This window comes from Neodiprion pinetum, chromosome 5, assembly GCF_021155775.2.
Source record: "Neodiprion pinetum isolate iyNeoPine1 chromosome 5, iyNeoPine1.2, whole genome shotgun sequence".
In the NCBI taxonomy this organism is placed as follows: domain Eukaryota; kingdom Metazoa; phylum Arthropoda; class Insecta; order Hymenoptera; family Diprionidae; genus Neodiprion; species Neodiprion pinetum.
This window is the reverse complement of record NC_060236.1, coordinates 3212850-3236369: the sequence shown is the minus strand read 5'-3', so window position 1 is coordinate 3236369 and position 23520 is coordinate 3212850. Positions and strand designations below refer to the sequence as shown.

Here is a 23520-nt window from a genome sequence, read left to right as displayed (position 1 = left end):
AATGCCGCCCGTCGAAACCCACGTAGTTAGGTCAGTGGATCTCAATTACATTTTTATTCTGAGAATTCAAAAATCTAGGACTGTAAATTGAAAGTGTGAAAAAATGGAGAATATGAAGAAGTGAAATGAAGTAGCTGATGGCGTATTTGGACTACGCGCAATCGATTCCTTTCCCAAAATTACGTCCATATAGTGTATCAAAGAATTGATTTAAGTATTTTCCGAAATCGGCCACATTTCGACTGAAAAACTCCAAGGGCGTACCAGCCTTCCTTTGTTTGCAATTTTCAGAGCTCAGCAACTTTTCATCTCAGAATCGTTTTTTCAGGACTCTTTCCGCTAATTAAACCCGCAGAAAATGAAGTATATATAATATATCTTTGGTCAACGTATTTTATTCGGTTGGAAGTCGCCAAAAAATTTCACTTAACGCCTGACGCCTCGTGCAACGGCAATTTCTCAAACTTCTAAACGCGTTCTGCCCAGCTTCCATGGCGTTTCCAACCGGTTGAGACTTGATTCCGAGCGTAGCGCGGATCAGTCGCTGCCGAGCAGCCGTAGTGAAATCACGCGAGTTGTTAGTCAAGAATTCAGATCTCCATACACAGGCTTTGACTATTCGGGACATGGCTAAGTATTGATACCTTATGGTTAAAAAAACCGGCTGTGCAACGTTATTCGCTTAGTGTATTCCCACGAAACTCACTGTGAATAATATACGAACGACATGCAGCGTATGGTCGATAAAAGAACCGAGTACGGAAATATCAACAACCGGGGACATCAAAGGTGAGTTTCGTGTATCATATTTTCATTCTATGATGCAACTTCAGCTTTTGGCGATTTCGATTTTCGACCCTCTGCGTCGGGTGTCGTTTGTTTTCTTTTTGTGCGGCTAACTTTCGGTAAGTGCATAGTCGCATTGTTAGCAAGTTTCACTCAATCCGTTTAGGCAGCCATCTACGAGAAAAAAAACTGTGACTGGGCTTTGAATATCTAGTGTAATTATTACTTTGTGGATTTTTAGATTTTAGCTTTCCAAAGTTGGCTGAACAACAGGTTATTAACAGATTGAAATTGCTCTCGGGCAGACTTTTGACCAGTCACAAGCGTTTTGATACAAGAAAATGCGTCGATAATCTTCGCTTGTTTTCTTTCTAACATTCTGGAAAAACGGGCCTTGCGGAAGGTGACCTTTGAATTGCGTCTCGGATCTCGATTCACAGATAGCGTTTCTGACGTCGATACACGTTTGTAAAATGAAGTTTTATTTCGTGGTTAATTTGGCGTTGTTTCTTATGTAACAAAACACTATAAGCGATTCCATCTGTTTCCGAATTTTTTCCTGGAGATCGATCGATGGGGATCCTCCATTTCGTAATCGTTTATTACCATCTAACAAAAGTTAAGGCATCTCGACGTTACTAATCGTTTCGAAATCGCGAGAGAATCTAAATCGTCAACTGTTATTCATTCCTCACACAGTATCGTTCATAAATGCGAGATCACTTTTCGAATTTTAGATCCGGACAATAAGTTTGACATCTCACCCAAAAAAAAAAAAAAACTCACTTTTATGACTGTTTTGGCTGAGATATTTTTGTCCTCATTTAAAATTTGGAAAGAGATCCCTAACTTATGAACGTTACTGTACCTATCATATTTTGGATAAATATGGTGAATTTTTAATGCTATTCAAATCGTTATTACAGATCCATAAATTACTCACAAAATGTTTTTTATCTTACCTGATTGCAGAAAGAAACTGAAACAACGTTAATCGGCATTAGTAATTACCTAGATTGAAAGGCCGTGTCGATAAATCGTGGAAGACACCACTCGGTAACGGAACTGATGAACTTATTACATATAAACAACAGGTATCAAACAATCCCATTCATTTTTTCCCTGTTTATGTAATTGGCAAGATATTCCAAAACTTAGCATAACACATTAGCTACAAACCAAAATTTAGATGCATTTAAACATTATTGAGTATATGGATGGTGATTAAGATCAAATATTAAAAAATTTTTGTTCGTTCGTCCTTTAGCTGATTACAGAATCGAGCTACTGTAAGAATGAATGAGGTTAGCGAGTATCCGCATTAAGTGACCCCGGTAACACAATGATGGAAAACAAAACCAGAAAGTGAACAGGTCGCAATTTTGTGGAAGACTAGAAAACAGGTACATGTTTGAGATCGTTCTTGATTATACTTTTAGGCTATTCTCAATTTGAGAAACTTCAGTTAGTTGAAATTAACTGGTATTCAGTTCTACATTATATTTACAAAAATAAGAGTAATTTTTCAACGTTTTGTATATCAATTTTTCAAAACAAATACTAATTAAATGTTGTTATTTCTTACCTGTTAACAGGGGCAAACTATATTACAGCACTGTCAACCACATTTAGCGATGATCCGAATGACCTAACCCAATCAATCGATCTTTGACAACGAACTAGAAATTAAATCACAAGCTATGCAGTGAATAAAACTGAAAGGTACATATTTAATATGACTCTTAATTACCATATCCCTTTTGATCGTAAATGATTTTAACTGCTCACTAATTTTGTGCATTTATTCAAAATCTGTGCTTATTTTATGAGCCCTCTAGTATTAATTAATTTTTGCAGTTCGTTTATAATTAACTCAGGAACCACTGAAATATCATGCAAGTAACTTATTTTGAGACAGACAATCTGTAGTGACATGAAATGTGATCCAAATACATTGTGCAAGTAATATTTTATTATATCCTTATTGTAGTGTGAAAAGTGTGTCATCACCATACAACCTGAGATGCTACGAGAACTACTACATGTAAAGTGTGGAGCAACCTGGAGGAGGTAAGAAAACTTATGTTAATTATTGTTTGATAATTCAATGTGGTGCATTGGAAATTTTTGTCATTGCATGACATGCGGTGAATAAATATGGAACTAGACAACAGTAATAATTTACCTGAGAACTAAAAATCCAGTTTGCTAAATTAATTCGAGTTTCCTTTTTCGCTTTTTTAGAGTTAAGCAGAGACATCCGAGTAACTTCTCCATTACTCAGCAACGTTGGTGAGTTTGCACGTCTTAGGTTACGGGTATTTCCCTGGGACTCCTTTATCATGTGGCGTGGCGGTAACAATTGTTACACAAATCTTCGATTTCCTAGCTGCATGGATAGGCTCATTCATGATCGCAACGTTGCTTGACTTTAAATTGGATCTTTTTTTTCGTAGCAATTGACCTATTTTACCATAGGTACTCAGTTAGAAATTTTGCACGTTGCTGAAAGTGGAATGAGCATCGCGACAGGTTACCATCACTTACTCGACATTCGCGAGAACAAATTGTGTTTAGCTACAGATATATTAATCTACCAACGTTTGAATTTTCGAATGATGTTGTTTAAGTGATGAATAAATCTGAGGTTTAAACATATTCCAACGATTGTTTAATCGATAGCATTTCAAAGTCTGGCAGAATGTATCAACGTAATCAAATTGCATGATATATCTTGAATCATTTTCAATTTTTTAATACCCAGCAACTATTGAATAACTACAGGCTTAGCTCGCTTAGAAAAATGCTGATTAGCATTTAGGATGTTTTTAATCCATCTTACAAAAGGTTTATGTACCGATAGTCAGCCAGCAATCACTAAAATAGTATTTTCGCTGACTAGAGTACAAAAACATTTTGCATCCCACAGGTAACCATTGAAAAAGTAAGTCACAGTGACCACGGCGCGAATGAGGAAGAATGATGTGTGTTGGAAAGTATGGAGAATCGTTTAGAGCGAATATAGGTAATCGGGTAGGTAGGAGGTCGTTTTGGGATCCGTCGCGGGGTTTAATGTAGATGTGTGTGTGTGATTCTCTTCAACATTTCCGTTGGGTGGTTCCGTTGGGAATTAGGCGAGGGTAGGAAGGTCGCGATGTGTCGCGATGTTACAAATTTTTGTAATCCACAGCGTCAAATGATCACAGTGATTTTCCTCAAGAAATACTCAAAAGACTTGAATACAAGAGTCTCTAAATTATTAGTGAGCTTTCAAATTTGAACGAGGTTCAATTTCCCATTTCTTGTCTATTTAATTATTTAGTCATTATCGATAATTATTTCATTAAATTGATCTCTGTGATCGTCTGAATGGGCAAAACACATCTCTGGACCATCCATCGCGTTCCGTGGTACGCTAGATGGGGAGAGATGCTGAGCTCGAAGACGTCGCGTCGAAGAGGACCGCCGACCGCCACGCCACACAATAATGCATGTCCTCCAACCTCCCTCCCGGACTTGATTCGCTTCTCAGAACAACAATTCGCATCGCAATGTGTCGGATTCAAGGAGACACAGATGCGGCTTGGGTTTCTGCAGAATTTTGCAACAAGTCCTAGATATTGAAGGTTTTTTGACAGGTTAATCGATCGTGCCGATTTGCGCGTAGTAATCACGGGAATCAGACGCGCCTTTTGCGCGATGATTGAGAATCAGGGTGGCTACACACCGGGAAAACCGGGATTGGTAAGGGAATTTCGTCATCAGAGTTATGATGGAACATACGGTAAAACGCACTTCTTTTATATATCATTTAATAAATGCGAATCGATCGATCGCTCCTTTTGCTTAACGATTTCGTAAATGGTACATGAAAAAAGTAAAGCATTTTCTATACGTGAAGCCTTCCGCTTTTAAATTAATTTTCTTACCAAGAACTGAGTTTTCAAGTTGAAGTTGACCGCGCCTTTTGCGCGTTGACTTGATACTTTTTGGTTCTGAGAGACAGAGTGGCATATGTAAGACGGCAGTCAATTCACGGAGATAAAAATCGCGGAGTGTATAGTGATAGTGAAGAATCTTCTCGTAAGTATTTATAAAGCATATTTATTTCAGTAATTCTAGGTACAAAATTAATTTTGATCAAAAAGTTTATAATTTCTTTCATTAATAATAGAAATGATTTTGTCATTGTGCTAATCATAATTTCGTTTGTTTCAGCTAATTGAACCTTTTGTCTGTTTCAGCTAATCAAGCCTTTTGTCTGTTTCAGCTAATCAAACCTTTCGTCTGTTTCAGCTAACCAAACTTTTTGTCACTTTCAGCTCATAAAAACTTGTTCGTTTCAGCTAACCAAACCTTTTGTCTGTTTCAGCTAATCAAATCTTGTATCTGTTTCAGATAATCGAACCTTTTTCTGTTTCAGCTAACCAAACCTTTTCTCTGTTTTAGCTAATCAAATCTTTTGTCTGTTCCAGCTAATCAAGTCTTTTTTCTGTTTCAGTTAACCAACCTTCTATTTCACTTACTCATACCTTTTGACTGTTTTAGCAAACGAAACATTTCTTCTGTTTCAACTAATAAAACCTTTTGTCTGTTTCAGCTAGTCAAACCTTACGTCTGTCGCAGTTAGTGAAATCTTCTGTATTTCCGATGAAACGTTTTTTTAACAACATCTGCAGCGATTTTAGCTTCGATTTCCGGAATCGTTTATAAAGCCTTGATAAATCCTGCTAAAATCAAATTGAAATGTGTCAAATTGCTGATTAAATATTTCATCTCTGGTGACTTGACAGAGTATCTTTTTTGACGTGAAATATTTCCCCGATCAGCAATTTTTCATGGCACATCCTAATGCGATTTTTGCAGGACTTATCAAGCGTCTGTTGGCAATTATGAGGCTTGTAGCAGACATTGATTTTGATGTTTGTAACAAAAGTTACCTCGGAATTACTTCAGTTCGTATTACCGATGCATCCCAAGTATTTCCGATCTAATTTCTGTTACTAAGATTAGTTTAGGTGTTTTGAGTATTATTATGTAAGATAATTCTGCAGTCAGTTTTGTTCTCAACCATTCTTGCTGCAATAACATCATTTGTTGATACGTTTGTGATTTATTTCGTAACTTCCAATTACAATCCTAGATTTTTTAATTCTTATGATAAAAACGCAACTGAGCACCACTGACTCTACCTCGTAGTTTTAACGTGCCGCATTTTGTCGTTGCGTCGGTACCCATTTTCATGATCGCTTTTTTGCCGTCGACAGCGTGGCGCTGCGGGGTCAATTGGACGCCCGTGGAAATCCTGCCATCTATCAGCTGCTACCAGTTCTATCGATGAAACCAAGGTCATTGGTTTATGCATAACACCTGATTGCATTTGTAAATAAACAGGTATATTCAAGTGTCACCTTGTGTGAACATTATTTCCAGGTACGAAACAATACAAATTAGCATGGTTTATTAATTTCTAAAAATGAAATGACTCCAGTCAGCGTCCATATCATGCCATATTTGATTGCATGTAGTAATATTGTCCTGTGCATAATTCATTGTATTTCAAGATCGAAATTCAATTTTATGTATACTTTTCCAGGGGAAATTACACATCAGGCATGCATTTTATTAAACTGGCAATATTTGCTGCTTTCGCATTGGAAATTGCCTTAGTCGCAATTGCTTCAGGTATGCAATTGATAAAGATGTTCCTACTTCTTTGGAAAAGTACATATATTTAATAACACTGACTTGCCAGTCAGTGATTAGAGAAGAAAATCCCCATATTAGCGTCAATCCAGAATAATTTGCAACAATATTGAAAACAATCTTATATCTCTGTACGCATAATTGTGAGTTGATGACTAGCTTGTCTCATAACTCATACATTTCCACTATTAGCAGCTTATTTTGCATCAGACACCCTTTGTGTAATAACAATTAAGTCATAAAAGTATGAGGAAGGAGTGAATTCACTCGATTATTCATTTCCCATGGAACATTCTTTTTGTCTTTACAGATGCAGCCAAGTTAGTTATTACAGTATTAAGTCAGTATCCGGGTTATCACACTGCTAAAGCATACAGGTTGCGTGACAATATCAAAGAACAAGCAAAAGATCTCCAAGATGTATGTTGATACAATTATAACTGCTAGAAAGTTTCTACGACCTCACTTCCTTTGTTTTTGATTTTAAAACAAGGACTTGTTCAAACAAGCTGTATGCTATTATTTATGATTTAGGTCTCTGTCAATATTATTTTGACGCACGAGCTGAACTTAGTTGGCTCGTGGACCATTGGAAACATATTGCCTGATCTCATTAGAAATGTTGAAGAATCACAATGGTACCTGTTTTGCGAAGTCAATACATTTATCAAGTTGAAACGTCTGACGGATCTTTTAAGGGGCTTAAATTCCTCACAGGTGCAAAAAGTTGGCAATCCCTTTATAACCTAATGTGACACAGATCCTTATTTCCATTCATCTTACAATTATTTTTTAGGACATCTGGCTGGGATATGCAGTTTATGATCACGAGCCTACAATAATTCATCATTTTTCTGATCATACTAAAAAGTTCAAATACCCAAATCCATCGTCGGGATTTGTTATTACAGCACCACTCGTTAAAAAGTATGTTCATTCAACAATTTGCTTTATCTCAAATATTTTCCATGCTACTTTCCATTGTATATATAAATATAAGATTTAATATTAATATGTACTTGTGAGAATAATGTTTAATTGCCCAGTTTTATTATAATTTGATATCAAAAGATTAGCACAAAGAGTTGCCAGTGGTGAAAAACCAGAAGGAGAATTTTCCATAGACGCTGCTTATGAATTTTCTAAATTTGTTTGGGATAATGGAAAGGGAACTAGACTGATACACGTCCCTGAACTCTGCGTAGTCTCTGACGACACTTGTGCTACATATCCTCAGCATTTTCATCCTTGTGTAAGAGTTTCAAATGTTAACATTTTCTAATGCATAACATTGAGATTCTTGCTGAAACTTGAAAACATTTCAGGGCCAATCTATACCTATACAAAAGGTATATGTAGCAGTCAAAACTTGTAGTAAATTTCACGTGCAAAGAATTTCAGTTATCAAGAGAACATGGGCTAAACATGCCGCCAATATCGGATATTATAGCGATAAAGCAGGTGCGTAGATTTACCATTCGTGCTTTGCATTTATTCGTCATACCATTCAATGGTACTAAATTGAACAACATTTGACACTGACTGTTACTTTCAGTGTATTTAATTTTTTTTCAGAACAGATGACAATATACCCGAAGCTATAGTCACTCCAAATACCACGCAAGGACACTGTGCAAAAACTTACTCAATTTTGAAACACAGCAATGAAATTTTGACGAGTAAAAAATTGGATTGGTTGGTTATCACTGATGACGATACAATCTTGAGGCAAGTATTTTATCTTTGATAGAGAGTCTTATTTAAATGTGCGAGAAATGTTCAATTATCGTTAAATATTAACAGCTTAGGGAAGTTGTTGCAATTGCTGACTTGCTACAATCCGTCCGATCCTGTAGCTTTGGGTGAACGATATGGTTTTCGTTTATGGAAAAATAGTGGATACAACTACTTGACCGGTGGAGCGGGTTTGGTTCTATCAGCTAATTTAGTCCAGAAATTAATAGAACCAGGTTTTTGTAGCTGTCCATCACCGTCCACACCCGATGACATGTTTCTCTTTGGAGTATGCCTTAAACGTGTTGGTACAGAGCCCATACATTTACCACATTTCCATCAGGTCCGCTAAGAATAGAATAATTATTATTCGTTAGCTTGGCTCATTACAGTTTAATAAAATACCATTGTTCCAGGCCCGACCAGATGATTATCCAAAAGTATATCTTGCGTCACAAGAACCGGTATCGTTTCACAAATTTTGGCAAATTGATCCCAAACAAGTGTATGATGAGTGGTTCGCTGAAGCTGATGCGTATCTCTCGCCACCTGTTCAGCATACGGAACTTTGATTTTCCTGATAAATGGAGCAAGACACGTTTGTTTTAACAGAATTAAAACTTTTTCAAATGCAACAAGAGAGAGAGAAAGAGAACCGTCGATACGTTTTATATAACAGATTGGTGAAACATTGGAGATGTCAGTCTGTGAACTTTGTTTCTAAACTCTGCGCCGCTTGTAATCATAATCAGCCGTTATAAGCCAAGAAATTTGTACTAATGTGCAGAATGCAAATGATGCAACCCCAACAACAGATGCTCTTATATTTTATTTGTACATAAGTACTCCAGACAAATGTAATCATGATAATAGCTGGTTTTATTTGACCACTGATTGCTCGTCCTTCCAACTAATAATGAGAGGTTTGCAGTATTCGTACAAAATACGCTTATCTTATGTCTGTTGATACGTGTGATCATTACAGAATTTAGATCGAGTTATAGCTCTGGAAATGAGGGGCTTATCATACAATATGTAATCATTTTTGTTTTTATATTTGAGTTGTACAGGCATAAATATCCGTACAGCAAGCCTCGCTAACAAGAATTGCTCATATGCACCAGAGGTTGACTGAATGCCATCACTCATATACATCTTTCAAATATTAATAAACTTCTACAAATCTGAATTAATAATGCAAAGAATGGAAGAAACAGAGATTGAAAAATTTTATGACAAGTATACAAATATAAATAAGCGATTACTTAGGGCAGTCGGCTTGTGGCCTCAGGTGAGTAAAGTGAAACAGTAAATAATATGTTAGAGTAATGAACCAGTGAGCATCTAATGAATGTATATTTTTGAAACAAGATCCTGTGAATAAAAAATTGTATTCCTAATTTGCGATTTTGTATATTCAGGTTGAAGGGAAGGTCGATTCGATTTGGAGACGTGCTCTAACAATATTTTATATTTTTGTTCTTTTTAGTCTTACCTTGACTCAATTCTACCACATCTACCTAATTTGGGGAAACTTTTTTGATTGCTTGGAAATATTATGTAATACGACAACGTCACTTCTTATAGTTCACAAGGCAGTTGTATTTTTTTTCAAGCAACATATTATTCTTGATTTTGAAGCACAAGGTAGAAAAATGTGGATTACAGAATTTCGAGACCCAGACAACACAGACGCTATGATCAGCGCAGCAAAAGTAGCACACAAGCTCACTTACATATTTCTTAGTATTGTAATATTTACAATAGCTAATTTTTTTTTCGCACCTGCTGTTTCCATATTCTATCAATGGAAATCAGGAAAAGCACCAACGGAATTTGTCTATGTTCTTCCGTACCTAGTTAAATTGCCTTTAGATTTGAATGACTCCGTGCAACATGCCATTGCGTATGTGCCGGTAACAATATGTTCAGTTTCCTTGATTTTTTACATATCCGGAATTGACGCGTTTTATTGCCTTGCAATTCAGCACCTAGTACTACATTTGCAGCTTTTACAACGTGCTCTGATTAAATTACGATTAAGAAGCCTTGATAAGAAGGATAAAACAAAGCTGGCACTGGATTATTTACGCTTATGTGTAGAAAAACATCAAGCTATCATCAAGTAAGATTGTTCTTTTTGTAACAAATGATTTAGTGTGTTGTAAATAATTGTATGTCATCGCAACAGTCATTCTTTTTTTTTTTTTTTTTGCAGACATAGCTACATTTTAGAACAAATTTACAGTCCGATTATTTTCGGCCTTGGAGTTGTCAGCACTTTAAGCATGTGCATGGTGACATTCCATGCAATTGTTGTAAGTATAAGTAATTGCTTGCTTTCATATTGTCAAGTTGAAGTAATCCCATACTGTGTTGTAGACCAAAGGTGGGCACAATGGAAATGTAGCATTGTTTATAGTGTATTTTTCCATGGAATTTTCCGAAGTACTATTGTACTGCTGGTTCGGGAGTTCTCTGATCTTTGCTGTAAGTACGAGTGTTGAGAGGACTATTGCTTCTGCTGGTAGATTTTAACAGTAAAAATAGAGATGCAGAAAACCAGTGTTTTTCCAGAGCTTAGAAGTTGGCTTGGCCCTGTACGATATAGATTGGTACAACGCTCAGCAAGACAATGAAGCTTTTCCTACCTGTGTCCACATTATGATGATCAGAATTCAAAAACCCATTAAACTTACTGCCCTCAAATTTGCCGATGTGTCCCTGATATTATTTACTAATGTGGGTAAAATATATTATTCGTGATTTCTTTTCGTCATACTTCATACCCAGTTATGTATTAATTTAGTTTTATTTACTTACTTTGTTCCAGATAATGAGCACGACAGCCTCATACTTTGCACTTCTAAAAACACTTTATACGAGTTAACAATATCAGGTTATTATATTCATGCATTGCATCATTGTTTATAGAAAACTCTTCAACCTGTTTTCTGATTTTTAAGGATATCCCGTGGAAATTTACTGTATAGATTAGATATCTTTGTCCTACGATATCAGTGTTAGTTTCGAAAAATCATGGGAAAATTCTATTGGCACCCTTGATGTAACTTCATGTTATTTATAATATATATTCATATCAACCTATTTGTACAGAATTAAAGGACCCCAGGCATATAATTATATAAAAATATTAAAATTGTATAAAAATTGAATTATACGAATGTTAAGAGTAAATTTGCGCTACGAATATGTATCAGAAAACTCTTACAATTTTGCCTGCAAAATTTCTTTCCACCATGATGGCCGCTCAAGATTTTGCTTATCTTTTAAAATCCATTGTTCGATATTCTTGTATATCTGTGAAAGAAAACACAAGCATTAGATTTAAAATAGCACTGCAAATTGCCAGATTGGCAAGAGGAATAGTCTGACTGCCGTGCAATGGGGAGATTTCGTCATACCTGACCATCACACATGCCCAGTGCCGAATTGAGAATGAAATCTGGTGGTGCAAGGACATCGGCAAGCGAAACAGCATCTACCAAAAGTTCCTTGCATTGCCAAATTATGCCGTCGCGTAACAAGATGTCAATTTTAGAATCTAGTGCCGCATATCCACCTGCGTATAGGTCACCCAGTCTCCGTTCAAGCAAATAAGCTGCGTATAGTGAGCATAATATGGACAACACTTTTCGCTCCTCTATGCTCCATTTAGGATCTTGCAGATATTCAACAAAGGCCTTTATTATCGCATGCTAAGGGAACAAAAGGTAATCAAAATGTTAATAAGTCGTTAGAAACGTTAATTTTCATTGACATTATTTTATTCGCTTTTTCGAGGAAACAGTTTTTATTCATAACTTACTTCCCCATATACCAGTGACAGAGTCCGAGCGAAAAATGATTGGCTATTATTTCGCACCGAAAAAGAATCTTGTCCATTACTACTTAATTCTTTTACACGCTCGTATGTTATTTCAAGATAATGACAAACCAGCCACCTAAACGATTTGAGTAGATCTGTAATGAGAAAGATTTTTGTACCTATTAAGATTGGTCACTTATTGAATCCTTGAATGTTAATACTTAACATGGAACGTAAATGCTTAGTGGTTGCATGTCTACTATTACTGTAAATAAAAAGTATAAATGTATTCTCACTCTCAGGTTTCATCGTGTCTTCGATGGTAGTGCTGGTAAACTTTAGCTGCAGAATACTTTGAGCATCTGGTAGGAAGTCTATAGAGCCAAGTGGAGATAGAAGAGGTTCATCTTTTTCAATAGATAATCTCTGATTGAGTAACCAGTTGCTAGCTTGTTGGATTAGAACGTTGTTCTCTCCTTCGTAAGTGCAGTTTGCATCATTATCATTCCTCAAATCGCCCAAGCGAGACGCTGCAAGAAAAGAATATTCGTGTATTTCATAATAATTAATGAGTAGAAGGTAGAAAAAAAAAATATAAGGCGTGAAACTACAAAGTTTACCTTTTAAATATCCATGGCCCCCACAGGATTCTCTGCAATCCTGAATAGCGTCACGAGCAGTCCATGCACAGAGAGGCTTTGTTGCAGAGGACAGTGCGTGAATCTCTAGACCCTCGGCAGCAAGGAGATCTCTGTCTTCTCCGCTTATCATTTTGATTTGGAAATCCTCTGTTTTAATGCTGAACTGGTACGAGAATATTTTTAAAGCAAAGGCAGCTGCCAAATGTGGAAAAAGTCGAAGTTGCTGAAACATGAATTTATTGAACATTGAATTTGGTCAACTTCGGGCTTACTATGCATAATAGTTATGAAAACATGTATTATAGTATAATGAAAACCCTACTCCAATGTGTTACCTGAATTTGGTATTCAAGAACTGGCCATTCTTCCTCCTTGGGAGGTCCAAATTGTTTTCTTGCGGCTGAATATCTAACTGCAATAACTATTGCAACAGTTAGATACGCGGTGCACATGACATTTATGTTTACTCTCCCAACAGAAAGCGCCCCTAATGATGCCCCTGGAATTTAAATTCAAAGATTTTGAGCGAAATTTAAAATATTCGCGTTCCACTCTCACGAGGTACTAAACATTATAAAAGGACGCAGAGTCGAGGATAAACTACAAAATTTCTTCAAACATATCACAGAGTTGTTGGGAGTACCTTACCAAATCGTTTACTAGGATCTTTGAAAGGTGTGACATATTTCCCATCTTCCGTAACATCACCCATTTTATTCAAAAGACTTTCTCGTGGTATAACGTAGTTAGTAAATTGCACAAAACCGTTGTCTACTCCATTTAGGCCAATTTTTTCGCCAAGATCTCCAACTTTTACCCCAGGTAGCGATTTTAAGGTGCGGACATCACGTATAGGTACAATGAATGGATGTAGTCCATGATTTGTACCATCATGCATTACTAGTTGTGCGTATACTATAGCATGTGTTGCTGATTTTCCTACGTATCATAATTCAGTTACCACGGTTGTGTGATATTATTTGGATGATAGATAAGAATCACAGTTAATATATCAATATTTGCAAGGCCCTTACCGAGTCCCCCAACCCAACACTTTGCAGCCTCAAAATCTGGGGAGTGAAGAACAAAGCATTGCTTCTTCGGTTCGTAGGTAGCCCTTGTCCTTATACCCTTAGCATTTGTTCCATGAGATATTTCTGTCAAAGCAAAACATCCGAGTATCTGGGAAAATTGGAATAAAGGTCAACAGCTTCTAAAATCAATCCTTGATTGGACACTGCTATTACCACTACCGACACACGCATTATGCTCACCTCACCCTCTCGAAGCTTTTCAAGAAATTCACTGTGTCGTTCTGTTCCTAACGCAAATACCACTCCAGGTACCATGCCAAAGGTGACAGCAGTTTTTACAGGTAGTGATCCATCATATTGAAACATTGTATCGATCCAAGCAGCATTCTGGTAAATGATTAAGGATAGTTTCACATCACTGTAGTTACGATAAGCTTGAATAATGTATCATCAAATATTATTGGTTTCAGCTGCCTTTGTAAGAGAAGTTTGTCGAGTAACCCCGGTGGGTTGATTGTAAGTTCAAATATTAGAGGAGAGTATGGCGAGTTGAAATATATAGGTATCTCAAGTATCAAGCATTCTGTTAATCATACCATCCATTCATGGGGAACAAAAATGTGATCTCCCATTTGCTTCAATTTCTTGTATCGACAAACTTAACAAAAGTAGCAATTGATACGCTGTCTTGTTTTAAAAATGTTCTTGTGATCGTAACTAAAAGTACTCCAACCAATCCTATGGGTACATTAATTTATAATTTCTACGTTTCAATATTGAGTATTTTACTTTAACGATTCCATGTTTCTAGCATCAGACAATTTCAACTGCTTAGAAATATTGAATGTCAGCCTTAATCTTCTTTTATCGAAAACTTTCGACAGTGGGTTGGGAAAATTATTGAAAATGAAAATCGTCAAGTATTTTGTCATGAACAAGTGGCCTTCAGATACACTCAATTTCAGGTATACATTTTTTGTTTAGATCCAGCGACTCGCCTGTTTACAATGCAAATCCGATTGGCCGAGTCTACTCGAGCAGTTTACCTTGTAAGACCATATCTAGATGGGGAGGTTTAAGAACTAGACTATGTAAAAGTGTCGCAAGATTGTCCAAGTTTTGTATGAAATCTAATTTTCCTACATTGTACTCACAGGAACTTCAGTAGGAGCCTGCAGCAGGTCATCTTTGAGCATGGCAAGCATTTTTGCATGGCAGCTTCTACGCTGTGCGTCCACTGTCTGCGAGGTGACGTGAGGTTGGAAAACTGGTGAGTTTTCCATGTATGACCACATTTTGTTCTAAATGTTATGAGATATCAGGGTGTGTGAACAGTCGAAACGAACAATAATCTTTTTGAGTTATTGTTTATTCAGAGATTTACCTTGTATTGCAACACAGCCTCACCGTGAAACTTGAGTTTTAGCGATTTCCAATCAAACGTGGCCTGTTGTCTGTATCTGTGGAGAGGCCCCAGAGGTAGATCGCGTATTAAATTTTTCACCTTCATGAGATCCATTGTACCTAATCTCTGAAATTTTTGTTCATCATTTAAACCAGTGGTACTCGTGTATTTCAATTCAATAACTGGCTCAATTAAAAAATGTTTTTACTATTGATAGATGTACGCTCTGCATATTTAAAGCAGATAAGGTCGAGTAATCCAAGCGTGTTAAATTGAAAAACCAGCATACTTATGTAATATATATTACTGTGTTATAAATCGTATAAATAAGATTCTGGTTCCGTACGTAAAGTAATCATTTTACCGACAGTATAAAAAAGTACACTTTAACCTCCTACTACTAAAAAGTGTTCTTTTTATTACGTGGGATTAAAAAAAAAAATTGTAAACCATACTTTTGTGAAATAAAATATCGAAGAAATTATATTTCTCGCCTCGCGTATTTGCAATGTTCGTCTTATCATATTGCAAAATTAGGCGCGGCGTAAAAAGACCTACTTTGCGTCCTTGATAGACAATGGATTATTAGTTTTTTGAAAAAAGAATTATCTTGTTTTCATTTCACATTCGATGAAATGCAAATCTTCAGCAAAGTTCTACAAGTCTCGCGGTTTATAAGCCAATGAAGCTCAGTGACAATTTGAATGTAAATTTTAATCTCGCGTAATCTGTCCTTGCGAAGCATCCGATTTTACGTAGTGGATAGAAGATATAATTACGTGAACTTAGCTGAGTTAATTCTACCTCAACAAATTTTTTATTTTAAACAACGGATGTCGTTAGATGCGACCTTTGATAGGCCCGTGGCTATCAGTAATATAAGCGATCTTGCTGAGTTTTTCCGGACTTATGTATATTGTGTACGTCCTCTAAGATGCATCATGACACAGATTCTACGAAATCGTAATAGTAAACTTCATGCCATTTCTTTATTTCTACGTGAAATGAAAATTTATTGAAGCATTTTTGTTCAGAATTGTATATAGAATGGAGCTGTTAAGCTCTTTCTTGCGTTTGAGGTACAGGACTTCGATCTTTGGAGATATATACGTTAACGTCCAAATCGACCAGGACACCCCCTTAAGAAAGACTTGACACAAACAATTTGAGCGTTCAACCAATCATGTGATAGATTTACAGGTGAAATTGCCTAGTTTGTTCGAAATTTCAAATTTGGCAAGTACGCGTACAAATTATAAGTACGCGATGTATATAGTGTAGTGTTGTTCAAAATTGGTCCAAAAGCCAAGCAATGCGTATATTTATGCAAACATGTTAATTACAATTAATAATCAAGCTATTACCGTACTACCGCAGAGATGATTGAACGCTAAACATCGCCAACTTCAAGTCTTCGGTGTTCGGTATTTGGCCGCGATAATATGTATATCTATGAACGTACCTACGTACTTGCCCTTCGCTTTCTAGATTTTTCTCTGTCAGTCTCCTTTGGTTTTGTCAATTTTTCTTGCCAGTTTTTAATTCAGTCTGCTGCTACGCGGACGGTACAGGTTAGGGCAGAGAGGATGATTTTGCAATTATTCAAATGGACGGAGAAAAAGTAGCTGAGAATGACTCGCGGCCTTACGACAGATACAGTTTGTGCACTTGCGAATAAGTGCAGCCGCGGACCATTTGAAGACAAATTACTGATTAAAATCGCTAGATATCATAATCTCTGCAGACTCTCCCTTGATTTGATTATATCACATATCGCATATACAAGGTAATTGCCAGGAGCCTTTTCTTGTAACGGGAATTGATGTAGACGTATAAAAATTTGTAGATCCCGGCCTGATTTGCATTTGAACAATCGCAGGAGACGACGCAAGAAATTACAATACAGTTTTTTTTTTTTTTCACTAATTACGCAATACAGTTTGGCTTCGTATAAGTCACAATTACAAATCGCAATTGCTTGATTGTGAATACAAAGACCAATTTCATACAAATCTTAATTCACAGACCAACATAAAACATGGTTGAATGACTCCATCCCCCGAACCACAGTATATTATTCAATTGGTCATATATATATATATGTTCGTATATGCATATAGATATGTATGTACATATATGCATATTCCTAGGCGCATTAATACTTTTATAACTTGCCTACGAATGACGTTTACGACGTGACTCGTTGAATAATTGTTTTCTAAACTTCGATATATTTGAATTAAATACGCTGTGTGTTCTAACCTGATGATATAAATGCTATAATGCACTGTAAAAAGTTGTACTGTGTATATCACATATAATTGCAATCGACTGCATGCGATCGCACCTGTTTTTTAACTAACAGAATTATTGTTGGCTTGTATGATACTAGCTTTCTACACAATTACCTTCTTGAATATGCGCCACGTTCAGCCTTAACGCGCACTATTTAATTTAAAGTATTTGTAAATAATTTTTAAATTGACAGTCACGCTGACCTGTGGAATGTATATACACACACAATTAGTTGCTTGACGTTTAACTGTACAAAGTTTTTAGACATCGGATGGCAACGCAAAAAATTCAGTATATATATGTTACATGCTTAACTATACATAATGTTTCACGATCATGGTATTAATCTACGATAAGATTATCACAATATTATTGCAATGTTTATGGCATATTAATTTTACAACTCAATTTCAAGATACAAGTGTCAAACGTATTGTACGGTTAAATATTCAACGCAACGATAATCCGCTATTGTTGTATCTGGTTTCGTACTCGTCGCAGCTATCGCTATTTCCATGATTGCCTTCACCGCCTCTTTACTCTTTCTCTTTCGCTTTCAAATCTTCAAACTGGTCTCGACCAATGAGGGCGTCTCACGGCTATCAAAACTTTGTGTTTGTATCCTCCATTCTTATGTGTACATACATGCATGCATGCATGCAGTGTGTACTGCATAAGCGAGCATGCCTGCTTTTTGCTCTACTACCGTTTCGGCTAAACAGCTGTTGATAAATTTTCAAAAACACGGTTGGGACAGAGTAATGAGGTGAGAAATTCGTGGAATCTCATGCCATTTGAATCGTCGGTTCTGCTTTGTCAACGATATTTTTGTATTTCAGTTCCTAACCTCAGATTTTCAATGTTTTCACCTTGCGTGCGTCAACCAAATTCGTTGTTGAAATTACATTTTTTACTTTGGAAGGTGTAACGATATACTTCTCCTGAAAAGAACTCATTTAAGTATATCAAATGTCTGGTAGGTCAAAGTTATAGTATACCGTTCATAATACTTTAAAACCATCAGTCGCCATGAATAAGTAATAATTTCAGATAATTATGGTTCAGTGTTCGGCACCTGGATGTAATAATTCAACAACAAAAGGTTTTCTACTAAAGAGATTCCCCAGGGACCCAGAGCGAAGAACATTATGGATGACGAACATTCAGAAAAGAAATTGGGAACCAACGAACAATTCGTATGTTTGCGAGGTTGGGTTAGAATATAGTTGTATGAAATTATTTACATACGGAAACAATTTACCAGTATTCTTTTTCTTCGCTGTTATTTGATTTTAACGGCATGCAACTTACTTTGGATCAAATTTTAAAGACGTAAAACATTCCAGGTTCATTTTGATGAAGATCAGTGGGAATCAAAGCGTTTGGATCGATTGAAATGGAATGCAGTCCCAACAATAATTCAGAAGCCTTTGAAATATACTAAGAGGAAGGAGCGAAACCTGCCAAGAGTACCGATACCAATTCAACCAGATTTGTCCTACAGCTTTAGCAAGGAACCTCCTCCGCTAGTTTATTTTATGAAAATGCCACGTTTCGTCAGAGACATAAACAATTCTACAGCTGTAACAACAAAAACCGAAGTCGAGTCTGTTTCAACGTTCGATAGTGAGGCTGATACGAAAGAAGAAGAAATGTACAAATTTGTATCTGATATTCAGGAAGATAGTAAAAAAGATGCAATAATTGCAGAGCTTAGAAAAGAAATAGCAGAAAAGAATATGTGCATATTGAAATATGAGAAAATTATATGCCAAATGAATTCACACCTTGAGAAGTTGAAGAAGCGACTTAAATTTTGGAAAGACCTTAGCGAGCGGGATAAGTGCTGTCTGAAAAAAGGGGAGAGTATTCATAAACCTTGTCATACCTAGATTACAGAATCATGTGGTATTAACTTTGAATGCAGGTACATGATCAATTCATTTTCGAATTGTGTAACTGATGTGAAAATTTTCTACAAAATTAAGTAACTACCAATAAGGTTTTCATCTTTGAATTACAGCGTGTAAAATATGAAAGGTCAACGAACATTGACCATGTAAGTTACAAGCAAGCTACAGAATCTGAATATCCTGTGAAGCTTTGATGATAGTTAGGGGTTAAGTTATTGATAGAGCGCAGAGAAAAAGATTCACTTCTATCTACGGTTCGCAACTAAATTGAGTGTAGACTTCTGTTATGTTAGTTAACAATGTTCATTATAATTGCTAGCGCAGGTAGAAATCGCTATTACTACACGGAGAGATAGATAGATAGATAGCTAGATAGATAGATAAATTAATTAAGTTTAAGGTAGATAGATAGGATTAGAAAATATAAGATATCAATAACTTCGTTGTAAATCGGGATCTACTTTAAGGGCAGCATCAGTGTTATCCGATTAACTATTTGTTACTATTAAAGTACAAAGCCTAGTTTTTCGTGACCTTTAATTTTATTTACATAATTGAATAGAATCGAATTGCTACACTAATTGGACCATCAATTATTCATTACCCATAGAGATAGTTACTCTGTTCGTTCAGAATACGAGAATGTTTAGGGTTTACTGCCATTCAAATCAGGAGAATGCTTTCCATGACTTTCATTTGAACTCCGTTTTATTTCGGTATTTATCAGTCTTATTATGCTTTGCATTCTAATTCTTGTTTACTTGATTTCTGCTGTAGACGCAAGGTATGTAAGGTTAAATATAGGTTTTTAAATGTAAATAGAATAATATACACACTTCTCGACAGTTTTACCTAGACGATATCCTTTTATTCTATAATACAGCCTAGTTGATTAATTAATTTGTTCAGCTATTTGTCGAGCGAACAGAAGTACGAAGGAGGAAAGTCTCTGATGTCAGTTATCGAAGCTGTGGCTAAAGGGATTCTGCTTCGAAATCGCTGCGTTAATTTGATTGTCGATAAGTACTATCATCAAATTTTAAATCTTGATTGGAACAAGAGGTTCAGCTATGTGTCAGTTTATATGGTATGGTAACATGTAATAAACTCATTGTCAGTATAGCATGTGTAATCATGCACTATTTTAATTGCATTGGGTCATTACGTTGTGCGTAGATTGTCATTAGAGAAAATGATGATTTTTTTCCACCGAAACGGAGATTTCACGAAGTTCTTCGAGCCAGCAAAGCAACTGATTGCAGTGCGTACGTAATTCTCAATACAAATGGGCTACAAGTATCCCGTATGCTTCAATATGTGGAGAAGTAAGGAAAAAACATAGACTTGCATCTAGGTTGATCCACGTTAATGATTGATCGTTTGAAAGATTCATTTCCTTGCTTTCTTCACAAGGGAACGTCTAATTAACACCCGTGGAGACTTGATACTTCTACATGATGATCGTTTATTCAACTCCAGCACAAATTATATTTGGAACAGGATAGTGAACGTAATATTTATTCGTATTTATAATTCTGCTAAACGACACTCAGGAGAACAAACTTTTCCTAAATGGTTTGACCTTAGTACGGTACCATTACCATACCAGAGCGAAGGTGACCTAGAACTGCAATATATTGATACTTGGTATCGTGGAAGGTTTCGATACAAGAATGAACATTATCCTGACAAAAGTAGAAACCTCCTCAATCAGTCGCTCAGGTTTGTACTTGCAGTTCAGTATCCAAAGAATATTGGTTAATTCATTGACATACAGTTAGTGTGTTATTTCTGTAGGGTGCCCATATTTCCTCACATTCCGGCGGTCAGTGAAAAACTGAAAATATCACGTGACGGAAATCTTGTTGACAATTCGGTGGCATTTGGCATTGAGATCGAGGTTGGTATTTACTATCTCCGAAAAGATCGGAACCGCTAAAAATTTCCATCTGGATGATTTTCAATGTATTTTCAGTTGATAAAAATTCTTGCCAAGGCTTTGAACTTTTGGCCTGTGGTGTATGTTCCATCTAATGTGGATAACGAAAAATGGGGAACTGTTGGAGGGAACGAACGTTTCACAGGTCTCTTTGGCGAGGCAGCTTCTGGCAATAGTCCATTTCTACTTGGTGATATCCACTATACTAGTAATCATTTGGAACTATTTGATTTATCAGAGCCGTACAATACCGAGTGTCTCACATTTCTCACACCCGAATCATTGAATGATAATTCCTGGAAAATACTCATCATGCCTTTCAAGTACGTTTTTTAAATTAATTCTAAAGTAAATTTACTTGCATTGCAAACTAAAGATTGCTAGAGTAATATAAGAAAATCCATGAGTTTCTTCGTTATTCCCAGGATGTACATGTGGTTGTCCGTTTTGACAGCTCTATTCTTGGGAGGATTAATATTTTACCAATTCGCTCATACATACAAACGAACTCTGCACTTATACAAAGAGAAGATGACAGCTAAAAATATTAGTACGTTACAAGTTGTGAAACGACACAAAAACACAACGGGTTCGCTGCTGAGTCTGTATCCATACACAGAATTTCAAAATAGCATACTGTATACTTATGGGATGCTACTCTCGGTCTCGTTACCTCGCCTTCCCAATGCTTGGGCTCTTCGGGTGTTTATAGGATGGTGGTGGCTTTACAGCATACTAGTCGCTGTAGCGTATCGTGCCAGCATGACAGCTATTCTTGCAAATCCTATGAGCAGGTAAAATTTTAACTGAACAATAACTATTTTTTACATCTAAAGTTTTCTGCGAATCCGACTGTTATATGACTGTAGCCGTTCCTGCATAGATGTACACCACGTACGTGAGGCTTGGTTTTACAAAGATAGGTTGCCTGACAGAGCCTCACGCACAGGGTGGACACTTGTATGTAACCCGCCACAGTTGCAAAGTGACCACATTAACGGAAAACTCTCTGTATGTTTAAAATTGTGTTTGAATGATTTCAGAGTAACGATAGATACTTTGAATCAATTAGCAAGCAGTCAAATTGCCGTAGGTGGATGGAGTGAGGAAATGAAAGACTTTTTTCTGTCTTCTCTCGATACTGACTCTCAAGAAATTGGTAACAAGTTTGAGGTAATAACTCAGGATAATGAAGCTATTTCACGGGTTGCTGCTGGAAAATTTGCTTACTACGAAAATAAGTATTTCCTCCGTCACGCTCGTGCAAAAAGACAGAAACTGGAAGAAGCACAGAAGCTGAATGCAACCAAGCATCACAAAACAGTCACCATCGATCGAAACCTGCACATAATGTCCGAGTGCGTTATTCACATGCCTGTTTCCCTTGGTCTCGATAGAAACTCTCCGCTCAAACGGCGTGTAGATCTTGTGGCGAGTATACAACTAACCGTCTTAAATAAATGCACGTGACTGGGATGAAAGATCGCGAGGTGTAATAATTTTTTTTATTTCGCGTTAGATACGACGCGTTACAGAAACTGGCTTAATACAAAAATGGCTCAGCGATACAATGGAGTGGACCATCAATGCAGAAAGACCACAAGAGAGTAGTTCCACAAAGGGACTAATAAACCTTCGTAAGCTGTACGGAGCATTGCTTGCTCTTGGAATTGGCTATATTGCTAGTTTCATTGCATTAGTGGGTGAGATTTACTATTGGAAATGTATCGTACAGCGTCATCCTACTTACGACAAGTATCACTTGGATTTGTACTACAAACTGAATGAGTAGTTAAATGCTCTTGAGTCAAGATGGAGAGCTTCATTCAAGTTTATTACAATAAAGTATAATAAAAAGATGTACCCTATAGCGTTGACTCAAGTCAGTCAACGCCTGTAGGTAGCTATGTGAAACATTTAATTCACATATTGCGTTCGATTTCAGACTTTTATTCCTTACCGTAAAACAAATGCATAGGTATTGTACGTACATACGTCGATTTGGCACTGTCGTACTGAGTTTAAAAATCACTTGTGTGATTATTTATTGCGTTGGCTGAAGAACATTCAGTCCACGTTTATTTTCCAAAAACGTGAGAGTCATTCGAGTTTGAATTTGGCGGCATTGAAGGAACCACAAACTGTACGAGGATGGAACAAGAGCCTAGAAACCAATAGAAACATAGGGTGCGTTTTATTTGTCTCCTTTCGAAAACGAAAGAACTGAAAGACTGGTAT

The 23520-nt window shown here is 36.5% G+C and overlaps 4 protein-coding genes and 1 long non-coding RNA gene across 17 annotated transcripts; 4 read left to right on the top strand and 1 right to left on the bottom strand.

The window, feature by feature from the left end:
- The first annotated feature begins 2388 nt into the window (after window positions 1-2388).
- LOC124220048 (uncharacterized) lies at window positions 2389-3116 on the top strand. The gene is made up of 3 exons (XR_006883512.1): window positions 2389-2508; window positions 2777-2856; window positions 3031-3116. It is a non-coding gene; the product is annotated as an uncharacterized lncRNA (long non-coding RNA).
- Window positions 3117-6063: 2947 nt separating this feature from the next.
- LOC124220032 (beta-1,3-glucosyltransferase) lies at window positions 6064-9626 on the top strand. Its single transcript, XM_046628402.2, has 10 exons — window positions 6064-6219; window positions 6383-6471; window positions 6803-6912; window positions 7027-7209; window positions 7289-7419; window positions 7564-7744; window positions 7818-7953; window positions 8073-8220; window positions 8296-8569; window positions 8643-9626. Exons 2-10 carry the CDS (start codon window positions 6402-6404, stop codon window positions 8796-8798), a joined length of 1389 nt encoding a protein of 462 aa, XP_046484358.1. The 5' UTR covers window positions 6064-6219; window positions 6383-6401; the 3' UTR covers window positions 8799-9626.
- A 146-nt stretch (window positions 9627-9772) lies between these two features.
- LOC124220043 (odorant receptor 13a-like) lies at window positions 9773-11888 on the top strand. Its single transcript, XM_046628425.2, has 5 exons — window positions 9773-10351; window positions 10445-10544; window positions 10609-10716; window positions 10804-10968; window positions 11060-11888. The coding sequence occupies exons 1-5, from the start codon at window positions 9882-9884 to the stop codon at window positions 11114-11116; spliced, it is 900 nt and encodes a 299-aa protein (XP_046484381.2). The 5' UTR covers window positions 9773-9881; the 3' UTR covers window positions 11117-11888.
- LOC124220026 (Acyl-CoA oxidase 3) lies at window positions 11295-17901 on the bottom strand. 8 transcript variants are annotated; one of them, XM_046628381.2, is made up of 12 exons: window positions 17544-17901; window positions 15115-15261; window positions 14885-15031; window positions 13971-14117; window positions 13731-13878; window positions 13345-13635; window positions 13032-13195; window positions 12676-12919; window positions 12352-12585; window positions 12056-12210; window positions 11652-11945; window positions 11295-11547 (listed from the first exon to the last, which is right to left on the bottom strand). In XM_046628381.2, the coding sequence occupies exons 2-12, from the start codon at window positions 15247-15249 to the stop codon at window positions 11455-11457; spliced, it is 2052 nt and encodes a 683-aa protein (XP_046484337.1). In that variant the 5' UTR covers window positions 15250-15261; window positions 17544-17901; the 3' UTR covers window positions 11295-11454. The 8 variants fall into 8 exon arrangements, with proteins under 8 accessions (XP_046484337.1, XP_068992825.1, XP_046484340.1 ...); XM_069136724.1 differs by having other exon boundaries at window positions 17634-17901; XM_046628384.2 differs by lacking the exon at window positions 17544-17901 and adding an exon at window positions 17398-17534.
- Window positions 16358-23512, top strand: Ir68a (Ionotropic receptor 68a). Of its 6 annotated transcripts, none has more exons than XM_046628389.2 (11): window positions 16358-16559; window positions 18270-18406; window positions 18481-18639; window positions 18777-20430; window positions 20520-20668; window positions 20757-21065; window positions 21141-21243; window positions 21319-21605; window positions 21708-22076; window positions 22326-22713; window positions 22802-23512. In XM_046628389.2, exons 4-11 carry the CDS (start codon window positions 20296-20298, stop codon window positions 23072-23074), a joined length of 2013 nt encoding a protein of 670 aa, XP_046484345.1. In that variant the 5' UTR covers window positions 16358-16559; window positions 18270-18406; window positions 18481-18639; window positions 18777-20295; the 3' UTR covers window positions 23075-23512. The 6 variants fall into 6 exon arrangements, with proteins under 6 accessions (XP_046484345.1, XP_046484346.1, XP_046484347.1 ...); XM_046628390.2 differs by lacking the exon at window positions 16358-16559 and adding an exon at window positions 16775-16921; XM_046628388.2 differs by lacking the exon at window positions 16358-16559 and adding an exon at window positions 18054-18196 and having other exon boundaries at window positions 18496-18639.
- The last annotated feature ends 8 nt before the right edge of the window (window positions 23513-23520 follow it).

Excerpts from the sequence above, each read along its gene's own strand:
- LOC124220032 (XM_046628402.2), top strand. The coding sequence starts at position 6,402 with ATGCATTTTATTAAACTGGCAATATTTGCTGCTTTCGCATTGGAAATT. Across the intron at positions 7,954-8,072 it reads ATATTATAGCGATAAAGCAG|ATGACAATATACCCGAAGCT; the intron begins GTGCGTAGATTT and ends TTTTCAGAACAG. Across the intron at positions 8,570-8,642 it reads ATTTACCACATTTCCATCAG|GCCCGACCAGATGATTATCC; the intron begins GTCCGCTAAGAA and ends CCATTGTTCCAG.
- LOC124220043 (XM_046628425.2), top strand. The coding sequence starts at position 9,882 with ATGTGGATTACAGAATTTCGAGACCCAGACAACACAGACGCTATGATC. Across the intron at positions 10,545-10,608 it reads TGACATTCCATGCAATTGTT|ACCAAAGGTGGGCACAATGG; the intron begins GTAAGTATAAGT and ends ACTGTGTTGTAG. Across the intron at positions 10,717-10,803 it reads GGAGTTCTCTGATCTTTGCT|AGCTTAGAAGTTGGCTTGGC; the intron begins GTAAGTACGAGT and ends GTGTTTTTCCAG.
- LOC124220026 (XM_046628379.1), bottom strand. Across the intron at positions 13,196-13,344 it reads AGATCCTAGTAAACGATTTG|GGGCATCATTAGGGGCGCTT; the intron begins GTAAGGTACTCC and ends TTTAAATTCCAG. Across the intron at positions 11,946-12,055 it reads TGTCACTGGTATATGGGGAA|CATGCGATAATAAAGGCCTT; the intron begins GTAAGTTATGAA and ends TTGTTCCCTTAG.
- Ir68a (XM_046628389.2), top strand. The coding sequence starts at position 20,296 with ATGTCAGTTATCGAAGCTGTGGCTAAAGGGATTCTGCTTCGAAATCGC. Across the intron at positions 21,244-21,318 it reads CATTTGGCATTGAGATCGAG|TTGATAAAAATTCTTGCCAA; the intron begins GTTGGTATTTAC and ends ATGTATTTTCAG. Across the intron at positions 22,077-22,325 it reads CTTGCAAATCCTATGAGCAG|AGTAACGATAGATACTTTGA; the intron begins GTAAAATTTTAA and ends GAATGATTTCAG.